The 12,593-nt window shown below is 29.0% G+C and overlaps 3 protein-coding genes across 3 annotated transcripts in view; 2 read left to right on the forward strand and 1 right to left on the reverse strand.

Annotated features, from left to right (window-relative positions):
* The first annotated feature begins 351 nt into the window (after positions 1-351).
* LOC108575923 (cullin-4B-like) lies at positions 352-4,447 on the forward strand. Its single transcript, XM_017938862.1, is given in 11 exon segments — positions 352-798; positions 1,625-1,988; positions 2,060-2,248; positions 2,320-2,466; positions 2,546-2,675; positions 2,677-2,854; positions 2,915-3,216; positions 3,321-3,551; positions 3,642-3,920; positions 3,995-4,147; positions 4,221-4,447. Coding segments are annotated over 11 exon segments (2,373 nt in total). The 5' UTR covers positions 352-494; the 3' UTR covers positions 4,317-4,447.
* Positions 4,448-6,899: 2,452 nt separating this feature from the next.
* On the reverse strand, positions 6,900-9,745 carry LOC108575912 (mitochondrial intermediate peptidase). Its single transcript, XM_017938846.1, has 10 exons — positions 9,608-9,745; positions 9,265-9,527; positions 8,971-9,157; positions 8,807-8,886; positions 8,532-8,720; positions 8,311-8,452; positions 7,892-8,230; positions 7,582-7,803; positions 7,267-7,497; positions 6,900-7,193 (listed from the first exon to the last, which is right to left on the reverse strand). The coding sequence occupies exons 1-10, from the start codon at positions 9,743-9,745 to the stop codon at positions 6,900-6,902; spliced, it is 2,085 nt and encodes a 694-aa protein (XP_017794335.1).
* Positions 9,746-10,554: 809 nt separating this feature from the next.
* LOC108575913 (histone deacetylase 6) overlaps positions 10,555-12,593 on the forward strand; it is a 5,236-nt gene continuing 3,197 nt past the window's right edge. Inside the window, exons 1-7 of the mRNA XM_017938847.1 lie at positions 10,555-10,593; positions 11,018-11,191; positions 11,262-11,684; positions 11,775-11,872; positions 11,970-12,143; positions 12,219-12,411; positions 12,516-12,575. Coding sequence (XP_017794336.1) covers positions 10,555-10,593; positions 11,018-11,191; positions 11,262-11,684; positions 11,775-11,872; positions 11,970-12,143; positions 12,219-12,411; positions 12,516-12,575 — 1,161 coding nt within the window. The remainder of the gene's footprint in view (positions 10,594-11,017; positions 11,192-11,261; positions 11,685-11,774; positions 11,873-11,969; positions 12,144-12,218; positions 12,412-12,515; positions 12,576-12,593) is intronic.

The following is a 12,593-nucleotide window of genomic DNA, read 5'->3' on the forward strand; positions in this document are numbered from 1 at the left end:
ATATAAATAAAATACAATATATATATTGACACCTATTTTCCAAAAATGAAAGTAATTCAAAATATATTCTGGTACAGTATTTCTGCCTATATACATGTATCATTATCCCATTGTAAATATTTTATGGAGAAAAATAAATGTACATCTGAATACGACAAGAGATTCCTAATGTATTAAAATAAATTTTATTTCCTTTCTCTGTTAAAATATTACTTTACGTTTGACAAAATATACGCAAAATAATATAAAGAAGTATGTGTAACGGTTAAAGATGCGCGGTAAACGCGTGGAGAGCGCCCCGTAGATGTATCGCGCATGTGCATAGATTGCCAATTGTTCGTAAGTCTCGTCAGGAGCAGGGTCTGAGATAAATAAGTTTTTCCGCTTGTCGAACAGAGGGATAAAGGTGGAACGGAGAGGGAGAATTCTTTCGATTTCTCAGTGGAAAACTGTTTTCCGTGTGCTGAGGGCCGGTGGCCGAGTGATGCACGCATATGTCTAGGCTCGGAGGGACTCAGGTTCTGGCTACAGCACAGGTGAAGAGGACGGCCGCTGATCACACAGCGGTGGTAAACTTCGGTGCTGTAAAACGCAGCAAGCTGTCCGCCGTTGCGGTCACGGAGATCAACGAAATTGAAAACATGACGGATACGGCTGCAGCCACGACTGATACTCAGAAGAGGGCCAATTTTTCGGCATTAACCGTTGGGAATCCAAACGGCGTCAACAAGATTTCACCAAGTTTGGCAAGTGCGAAGCCTGGTACAGCTAGAAAGCTCGTCATCAAAAACTTCAAAAGTAAGCAAGACCATGGGACTACCTAACCTCAAAATCAGCTGCTTTACCGATCGCGAAGATTCGTGGTGTAATTTATGGTTGGCAATGTGCCTTCGGGGATTGCGACATTCCTTTTAATACGACTTTATAAGTTTTGTGACGCTCTGTCACCCTGCGTACTCTAGCCAAGGACGAATTAGTTCTAAATGCAATTAATAATACTAAGCTGACATAACCTAACCTGACACCACGAACAATTGAAACAGGATAAACGTCTTTAAGACGCATTATTTCTCTTTTTTATGCAGTTTCCAGAAGTTTCAGACTACCATTGATTGTACATTTAATTAAAGATATCGGTTCGTGTATTTACGTCTTTAATTTTATCGGATGACTAATGCAGACCAAGTATGAATGAACTATTTTAGTAGAGATGCAGTAGTAAAATCTCAGAGCGCATTTTATGATCTCATCTTTTTGTTTTTTTGGTTCTTTATTTTTGTTTCTCCGAAAATAAATCGTTTACAAAGGGATATGGAAAACACATTTCTCGTTGTGTAGTAACTGTGACAAAAATTTAATGAATTGATAATTTGGAATATTTGTATGTTAGTTTTTACTTTCATAAAAAATTTAATTGTATACAATTTTATAACATTAATATCAAAAGTAATTTTACTAAATGGCATAAAATCATTTCATATATACTTTTGTATTATTGTTGTTATTATACATTTTTTGTATAATGTTTGTACTGTTTGGTATTTTTCTATAACAAATTATAATTGTATATTTAAGAATATTTATGAAAATAAGCATAAATGTTTATATTATAAATTTTGTGTAGACAAACCAAAATTACCAGAAAATTATCAAGAGCAAACATGGGAGAAATTACAAGAAGCTGTAATTGCAATACAAACCAGCAAAAGTATTCGTTATTCATTAGAAGAGCTTTATCAAGCAGTTGAAAATATGTGTAATCATAAGATGGCATCTACGTTGTATACAAAACTGGCTAGGTTAACAGAAGCCCATGTGCAAGCAAATATAGAACAGTTTTTAGCAGAATCAATGGATAGGCATATATTCTTAAAAAAAATGAATGAGTGTTGGCAGTCACACTGCAGGCAAATGATTATGATTAGAAGTATTTTTCTATATTTGGATAGAACATATGTATTACAGAATCCAAGTATTTTATCCATTTGGTATGTTTTTTTTCTTATTTAAAGCACTGAATTTTTTTTATTCTATTTGCTCAATATGTGTATTATTTTAGGGATATGGGATTACATCTGTTTAGAGTATATATTGTCCTAAATAACTTAGTTCAAACCCGTACAGTAGAAGGACTACTTATGCTCATAGAAAAGGAACGTCAAGGTGATACAGTGGACAGGACACTTCTTAAATCATTGTTAAGAATGTTATCAGATCTACAAATCTACCAAGATGCCTTTGAAACTAAGTATGAATTTTTTTAGATATTAATATAAGCCAAAATAATATATTATTTTTATTAAACTTTTATTTTTATAGGTTTTTGGTAGCTACAGAAAGACTATATGCAGCTGAAGGTCAACGACTGATGAATGAACATGACGTTCCTGAGTACTTAGCACATGTGGATAAACGACTTCAGGAGGAAAATGAGCGTTTGTTACATTATTTGGATGCATCTACAAAGTAAGTATTATTTAAAGTGTTTTTGTAATGATTAAAGTATATTTATCTAATTCATATTATTCTTAATTTTATGTTATAGATGGTCACTAATACACACAGTGGAAAAGCAATTGTTGTCTGAACATATTAGTAGCATTTTACAGAAAGGATTAAGTGGTTTACTGGATGAAAATAGGATTAATGATTTATCTTTACTTTATAATTTATATCATAGTTATAGATCCAGAGAAAGATAAAACTATGGTTCAAGAACTTTTAGATTTCAAGGATAAAATGGATAATATAGTTAATACATGTTTTCATAAAAATGAGAAATTTGCTAATAGTTTGAAAGAAGCATTTGAAGCTTTTATTAATCAACGAGCAAATAAACCAGCTGAATTAATAGGTAATATTAATACCCTCCTGTGAAAATAATAATCAATAAAATTCATTTTTATAATTATAGCAAAATTTGTTGATTGCAAATTGAGGACGGGTAATAAAGAAGCAACGGAAGAAGAATTAGAAAGATTATTAGATAAAATTATGGTATTATTCAGATTTATACATGGGAAGGATGTGTTTGAAGCATTTTATAAAAAAGATTTGGCTAAACGTTTACTAGTTGGTAAGTCAGCTTCAGTTGATGCTGAAAAATCCATGTTATCTAAATTGAAACAAGAGTGCGGTGGTGGATTCACCAGTAAATTAGAGGGAATGTTTAAAGACATGGAACTCAGCAAAGATATTAATATCGCTTTTAAACAGGCAAGTACAAGTTGTTACATAATATATTTTCAAATTTAATACGTAAATTTTTAATGTTTTGTAACTTGTACAATTTTTTAATTGTGAAACTTTATATGAATTAGTATGCAGGGAATTTGCAAAGCGAATTATCTGCTAGTAATTTGGATTTAACTGTTTCAATACTTACAATGGGTTATTGGCCAACATATCCTGTAATGGAAGTAACGTTACCACCAGAAATGGTTCAGTATCAAGATGTATTCAATAAATTCTATTTGGGAAAGCATAGTGGTAGGAAATTACAATGGCAACCTACTTTAGGACATTGTGTACTAAAAGCTTGGTTTAATCAGGTATTGTTGATAATTTGTTATAACAATATGTTAAATATTTTAGTACATATTCAATACAAACATAATTATTTTAACCATATTTAAAAACAGGGCAATAAAGAACTTCAAGTTTCATTATTTCAAGCATTGGTTTTGATTTTATTTAATGATGCTGATAATTTATCCCTGGAAGATATAAAGGCAGCAACAAATATAGAAGATGGTGAACTTCGAAGAACCTTACAATCTTTAGCTTGTGGAAAAGCTAGGGTGTTACAGAAAAATCCAAGAGGAAGAGATGTTGCAGATAATGATAGATTTGTGTTTAATGCAGACTTCACAAACAAATTGTTTAGAATTAAAATAAATCAAATTCAAATGAAAGAAACGGTATAAGATAGGTCTTTAAGTTTTTACCTTTTGCATAATAAAAGATACTAAAATATATTTATTACTGATTTCAGAATGAAGAACAAAAAGCTACAGAGGAAAGAGTCTACCAAGATAGACAGTATCAAATAGATGCAGCTATTGTTAGAATCATGAAAATGAGGAAAACACTCACGCACAATTTGTTGATCAGTGAACTATACAATCAACTAAAGTTTCCTGTAAAAGTATGTTGTTTATTTAAAACATGGAATATTTTAAGCATTTTAAGTGCCTTATTATTCGGAAAATTTGTTTTAGCCTGCTGACTTGAAAAAGCGAATTGAATCTCTCATAGATAGGGATTACATGGAACGAGATAAAGATAATGCAAATGAGTACAATTATGTTGCATAACCTGAACCAAATGCCAAAGTCATTTCAGACTGGGTGGTCACTATGTTTCGTAGCAAAAGAGTTTGGTGTTTGCCTATTGTGAATGTGACATGTTGAACAAGAAAAAACGAGGAACATAAAACTGATTGAATGTCGGCACAATGTTGCATCATGTGGTCAGTTGATAAAAAAAATTAGAGTGAACTTCATTGTTTCGGTTTTTATAGTGCGCAATGAATACTGGACAATTAAGATCTTCTTCCAAACAGTGCTTTACCATTGGTATTCTTGTGTTGTTTCTGGATTTCGCTAAAAAGGACTATGTACAAAATATCTTAAATGGTACAGCATTTAAAAAATATATCAACAGTGTTTTATGCAGAACAATTTTTCACAGCATAAAGATTTAAGAAGATAACATAGTAAGAATATGCTAAGAATAAAAACTGCGATGGCCGAAAGTGAACAGGAATGCGTTATTTATAGCAAGTATAAAACAGTGTATTGTGGACGTTGAGCGTACTGGTCACTGAAATAATTTTAAACAATATGTCTGTTACATGAAAAAAATAATTCATTGCAGAATTTTAAAAATATTGTCGAAAGAAAAGACATAAAACATCACAATATGTGCATACTAAAAAGATGAACGCCACAAAAAACTTATTAAGGAAATAATATTATGTATTTCTATAACAAATTTTTGTACATTACCTTATAATACAGAGTTTATAAATAAGAAAAAGAATACATAATTGTACAAATAATATCCATCGTTGTTAAAACAATAGTAAAGCAATATGTGTAAATTTACAATGAATTTATTAACAATAATATGAAGCACTTTTTATATAGTGTATATATCTTATTTATAAACTGTGCATTATTGAAATTAATACCCTTAAACACGATTTTATGTACAAGTACATCCTTTTTATTTTATAGATATAAAGCAAACATAAAATACAAACAGCAAAAAGTGTTTCATATTATCATAGAATGCAAAATACTCTGCCATTAGCTTTACATTTCACTATAAAGTTATGATAACTATTTAAATGTGAATACGAGTAATATCATACTTATTTAATTACTTTTTGCATATCCCTTGGGTGAATTGTAGCTTGACAAAAGTACAAGTTTATAAAAATATATGTATCTTCTATCTTTATATACAAATTAAAAGTTAATGTGATACAAACCAATCTCTACTAGTTGTCATTTTGCGCTTTATGCGAATCAATAATGTTGAAATTAATTGAAACCATGCTGCTCTAACAATTCTATTTGAAATCATAAAATAAATCTTTTAAATTTACATATTGCAATACTATGTATGCATATGCTATGACTACAGTTTAAATTATAACATAGATATTTCTGAATACAATATTTATCTTGAATAATAAAGTATTTAGTAGGATTATACTTTATAAAAAAATTTTGGAAAGCTTAACAACTATGTTATATTCTTATATTTATGATTTTCAATATATGCTTCATTATTATGTGTATTAATTGCAAGTTTTTTAGTAACTCTGTATTACAAGGTTATTTTACAAATGGTTGTTAAAGAAATAATTTTTAACTCATGTAAATGCTGTGCAAAATAAAATTTCTAGAAAAATAAAATATAAATGAAATTGCTGTAACTATATATTAAATCAGATACAGAATTTCTTACTATCTCTTTTAGTGTGATCTAAAAACGAAAACAAGAGATTATTGTAAAAAAAAGGTCCAGTGCTTTTTTGTGAATATAAATATCTAGTTATATTGCATAAAATATGTAAGAAAAAACTTCCAACAAAAGTAAGCAAACTTACGTAACGTAGGGATCGATTGTTATTAAAAAAAATATATATGTATTATTAATACTATCGGTAAGATTTGGATCATCCAGTGGCTTGTTCAGTCGTTTTATGTCAGTGTAATTACGAAATAGCTTATTAATGAAATTTTGTATAAACACAAAGAAACATGTTGATGAACCATTAGCTAATTTTAATGGAAGTCCTGACGGAGAGTTTTAATATAAATTAAAACCATCCCAAACGCAGTACATGGTAAACTCATGCTAGAAGTCATTTTAAAATAAATACAGAGAAGACAAGATAGTATTGTCGTGTTAGAATTTTGATATTTTATTTGATTTTTTGTAAAAATAATGTAATAGAAAGCTTATTTTGCTATTTAAAATAGTCTAATAAACGATTTCAAGAATAAAATTATACAAATTAGTCTTCTCATAAATTACCTTATACTGCGTTTTGTCTGTATTACATTAAAAAATTTATTTTTGTGTAATCGTTCGTAGATTTATCAAGAATGTAAATAGGGTAAGATTCCATACTTGTAATAAAATAAAACAAAAACTCAAATGATATCTTGTCCATGATACATTAATTGCAATTATTTACATTTTATTTACAAGATAATTACGATCGAAATAGTAATATATCTGTACAATATTTATCTTAAACGCACCATTCTTTTTTTTTCTACAAATGTTTTGTTACAAAATTGTTTTCTTGTAAAAAACGTTTTGTAAATGTCATACCTCTAGATGAATACTATTATGAATATTACGTCTGAACAGTTTCCTTATTCTCTTAATTTTTGTACATGTTCCATCTTCGTATCTATCTCATAAAGTAAAGATTTCGCGAAGTTGCTAGCATTGGCTTCCTTATCCAAAAAGTCAGATACTAATTTAGAAGGAGGCTTTCCACCTCCGTGTGCTAAGCATTCGTTTCTGTATCGATTTCCTGCTGTTCGATTGAAAGGATCTGCTTTAAAGTACGTCTGCCATATCCAAGAAGCAATTGCTCGAGATATTAAATATGAATAATACTTCGCACCATACCCAACTAAATGCGAAAATCTTAATTGCCAGGCCTGTGAATAACATTTAGATTTATAATATACGTGATAAAAATTCTTTTGCTGTAAAATGTAAAAATATACTCACTGTGTTTTCAATATAGGGAAGTTCATAATATTTTCCTTGTATTTCTTTTAATATTTCAGTTGATGGTTTTTCTAATTTTCCACTATGATAAACTTGATCTAGCATGCTGTAGCATATTTGATTTTGTAACTCAGAAGCACAAAATATATTCTTTGAGGCATATAATTTTTCTAACAGTGTTGTTGGTATTTTTTCCAAAGTTTGGAAGTGTTTTGCAAATGTGAATACAACCTAATAGTACGTATTAAATGATGAAAATGTCTCGTTTAACAATTACTTAAATCGTAAAAATCTATGATTATTATTATAACTTACTCTTGGATCACTTGCAAAATATTCCATTAGTACACTTGGAACCTCTGCAAAATCTGTACTGCATCTGGTTCCAGTTACATGTTGGTACTTTGTTCTACCTAACATAGAATGCAATGCATGACCCATTTCATGAAATAAATTTTCTACAGAAGCAGGATTAAGTAGACATGGTTTGGACCATGTTGGAAGTGGTAATGATAGCATCAATACTACTATAGGATTCTGGAATCACGTATTTGTAAAATAGTTCATATTTTTTTAAATTAATATGTTTTATATTTCAAATATTTCTAATTTGTTTAAACCATACTTGATATGATCCGTCTGATAATTGCCTTCCACCTCTAATTGTAAAATGACAGTCTTGATTAGGTTTTCCTTCTCTTTCGAAGAAATCACAGTATATATAACCCAAAATAGCTTCGTTTTCGTCTATGACTGCGATTTTATGTACATTATTTGCCCAAACTTCACCCGACAAAACCGGTACATACTCCAATCGGATACCGTATAATGCTTGTATTAATATATTAATACCATCCATACAAGCACCAAGTGAAAAATATGGTGCAAATTCACTAATAGACATATTTAACCAATTTTTCTTTGCTTTTGCTGTGAAATAAGCTGTATCCCATGGCATTATTTTCTAAATATGAGAAATAAAATTTTGTAGAAACATTTAAAAATTGCGTTATGTATTCTTAGAATTTAACAAATTTGGTGAACCTGTTTTATGGGTGATTCTGCATCTTTCATCTTTTGCATTTCCTCAAAATCTTGCTTTGCTTTAGGTTTCAAATTTTTATTTAAAATATTCAGAAATTCGTGTATTACTTCGGGTGTTTCTACGGTACTTCCCTTGACGGCTCTATATTATTATCTACTTTTAGTACATATATATGACACATGTTGGCTTTGATTATTATTAATTAAAATTCAAAATGTACCGATGAACATAAGATGGAAATCCACATAATTCGGCTAAAGTATGTCTAGAGTTTAGAAGTTCTTGTAATAGATATTCTTGTTCTTGATCAGGATATAAAAATACACGATATGCTGTTTCTCTAACTAGACAGTCAGAAGAGTCTACATAAAGTCCTTGTACATATACCTTATTATCTTTTACTGTAAAACTGTAAAATGCATTTGAAATCATTGTTCAATTTTACATTTTAAATAAAATGTGTTATTTCAAAAATTACCAAACTGTAATACTTACTATTGCCTTACATTATGTGGAACAATATTAGCATCTATTGCTTTTGTATTACCAGCACCTGCCATGAATTTTTGACCTACCTAAATTCAAAAACCATAAGTATGTATAAATTTATTTGTAAAATTATTTGTGCAAATATAAGTCACATGAATAAATAAATATACTTGTAATATGTAATAATTCAACTGCACAACATCTTCCCTTATAGACTCTGGTAAGTGAATAGCAGATTGCTCAAAATCAGACAAGAACAATGTTGCAACATGATTGTCCATAACAGATGTTTCCAAAATGTCTCCATTATATACTGCATGTCTTAATGTATTATATAGTTCACGGTGAGTATTCAACCTGAAGAAATGTTTGAGCAAGTTTTTTATCTTTGTTTTTTAAGAACAATAAGGATAAGTACAACAAAATCTAATAATTTTATAACACATTAAGAAAAAATTGTTTACTTTTCTACTATGCTGCTGACAAATAGACAACTATCCTCTGCAGCTTTAACAAATTGTCTTTCTGGATGTGCAATCCTAATAAATTCTGCTAAGTCTGCAACTTTGCATAATGCATCAGACATATCATCAAAAATTTCTACCATTTTCCTTTTTCTATTTTCACTAATAGATTCTGTTATCAATGCATCTGTTTGGGATATTGCTTGATCTTTTAAAATATTAAATCCCTCTGGAGTTTTTAATTCAGGTATACCAAATAACCCCTGTAAGACATAAGAAGTTTATAACTCAATACATTATATAAAATGGATGTAGATATTTTAGAAAAAAATATATTACTCACAGTTTCCTTTTTTGAAAACTCAAATCCATATTTTTCTTTGATAACTGTATTGAATGTTGTTGCTAGAGATGACCATGTATTAACATTTCTGTGTTTTTTAAAATGTCTTGGAAATTGTTTGCTCAATACTTGAATCATTTTTTATAGTGAATTAAACAATTATCATTAATAGTGATTGTAATATTCATTCACAAATTTATAACAATCAAGATGCAATTTGAAGAACTTCCATGCAATTATTATTTGGATATTAATTTCTATACTATAATAAGAAATTATGTAGTTAGAATTTTTATTCGAATGATAGAATATGGTATATTGATGTATAATACAAAAAAAAAAGTTAATTACTATTGAAAAATTATTATAAATACTTCTATATGTAGCCACTTTCGATTCTAACATGTCGCATTCACTCTCAATGAAACAGAAAAAATATCTAATCTTGAATTTTTATTTTTGTCACTCAAACTGAAAAGTAATAAGACCACCAAAATATTATCATAAAAAAACATTGCTTTCTTTTTGTAGAAGGTTACGCACACCACGATTTATTGCATCCAACACTATACTGACAGACTCGAAATATGTGATTCTATTTTTGACTAAATGATGGCATCACTGTGATTTTAACTGCAGTCTGTAGTTAAGGATCGTGTTTAAGCCCTTCATTGAAATGGTGTGAGAATAAAATTGAAAGTGAAAAATGAAGAGAACCGGAACAGTTGTGTTTCCATAATGAAAGGGTTCAATAGATAATATATATCTTATTTGACTGATAAAATCCAGTTTCTCGCTGAGCATGACACGTCTATAAAAGCTATTTATTATAAGGCTCAATTGTTAACTGTAAATTTCGAGGTTACTTAAATACAAATGGTGAGAATAAATTTTCTCAATCATATGCATTCGTACTATTTGTCGATTGTTTGAATGAAACCAACGTAATGAGATTATATGCGCGACAATACTCTCAAGTGGAAGGGGTATTGATAGCTATACAAGGATACGTCTCGTACCGTCATCCATATATTACTTGACGACACTTTATTTTTTTTTCGTAATAATTATTATAATTCAGTGATATGTACAAAATATCTTCACCCTTGATTTTGTTGTGTGTGCAACATTTTTTATTGTATTATTTTTGTTAGTAATCATCAGTTCTTTTTTGTGTATGCAATAGTACAAAGTACTAATACCTTTATTTGAAATTTATACGTTATTATTTATTTTTAATTATTATATTCATGTATAACAATGTTACATATATTATTAAAGTTTTTTTTTTTACACAATTAATGTTCTGCGTCTTATGTATAATGTTCATTTTCTTGTAATGTATTCTTTTTACTTTTTATGTATATATATGTTATCTGTAAAATTAATACCGATCCTTATTTCTTGCAGTCTGATTCTGTGATAAAGAACGATTTATTCACTGCTGCTAAACAATTAGTGGACAGTGAGATTGAACTCATAAAGACTATAGAAAATTCAAAAAAGATAAATAATAACAATATTAAAAATACCATGTCTATGACAAACAAAAAATGTGTCAGAAAATCTTCAAAAGCATTTAATGTAAATATAAAATTATAAAAGTATAGTTACAATGATTTTTACAAATTTACACATTGTTTTATTTAATTAGGTTCGTCCATCTGCTGCATTAATAGCAGCTAAGAATGAGGCAGTGCAACAAAGGATGTTACAGGAAAAAAGGTCTAACAATGTTTTTGTGTGTGATATATATCAAAAAGCTATTGACGCATATAATACAAAAAGAAAAGAAACTGGTGTTGTATTTGATCATTCTATGGTAGATCACAAATGTGTTTGGGATCCAAATTATCCAGAGTCTTCTGCTAGATTTATACAAATTTTACAGAGATGTGAAGAACTAGGTTTACTAAATAGGTGTAAGTTTATTGCACCAAGGCAAGCAACAGAGAGTGAAATACTCCTGAAGCACACTCAAAAGCACATAGATATTTTGAAGACCACTGATGGATGTATAGATCCAGATGCTTTAGAATTATTCTCATCAAAATATGATTCAATTTTTGTACATCCTGTATGTGAATATTTATAAAATGTGAATTAAGATAATGTATTTATTTTAAATTACTAAATTTTAATACAAACTCATTTAAAATTGCTTTAGTCTACCTACAAATTGTCCCTGTTAGCTGCTGGATCAACAATAAATTTAGTGGAAAGCATTTGCAAAGAAGAAATTCAAAATGGAATGGCTATTATAAGGTAACTTAATTTTTTGATTCATTTATAAATGAAGAAGGTTGTATTATTAAAAATGTATTAATATTAATATTTTTTTTCATGTTTTAATCTATTCCAGACCACCTGGACATCATGCAATGGAGTCAGAATATAATGGATATTGTTTCTTTAATAATGTTGCACTTGCTGCTGAAAAAGCTTTAAGTAGTAATTTAGCTAATAAAATTTTAATTATTGATTGGGATGTACATCATGGGCAAGGTATTCAGCAAATGTTTTACAATGATCCACGGTATGTAAATGTTTGTATTTAAATCTGAATACTTTTCAGAATAAACTTTCTTTTTAATTTTTAAATTTTATGTAGGGTAATTTACTTTTCTATTCACCGTTATGACAATGGTGAATTTTGGCCAAATCTTAGAGAATCTAATTTCCATTTTGTTGGAGATGATTTAGGAGAGGGATATAATTTTAATGTGCCACTTAATAAAACTGGTATGACCAATGCTGATTATTTAGCCATATTTCAGCAAGTCTTATTGCCAATGGCCTATGAGGTAAATAACATGATATAGCAATTAAATTAATTACAAAGTGATATAAAAAATAGTCATATGAAGTTTAAGTGTGATTTAAAATAGACAAATTTTAATTATTCTAGTTTCAACCAGATCTTGTAATAGTGTCAGCTGGTTATGATGCAGCCTTGGGTTGTCCAGAGGTAAAATAATAAATATCA

This window comes from Habropoda laboriosa, unplaced genomic scaffold, assembly GCF_001263275.1.
Source record: "Habropoda laboriosa isolate 0110345459 unplaced genomic scaffold, ASM126327v1 scaffold336, whole genome shotgun sequence".
Taxonomy (NCBI): Eukaryota; Metazoa; Arthropoda; class Insecta; order Hymenoptera; family Apidae; genus Habropoda; species Habropoda laboriosa.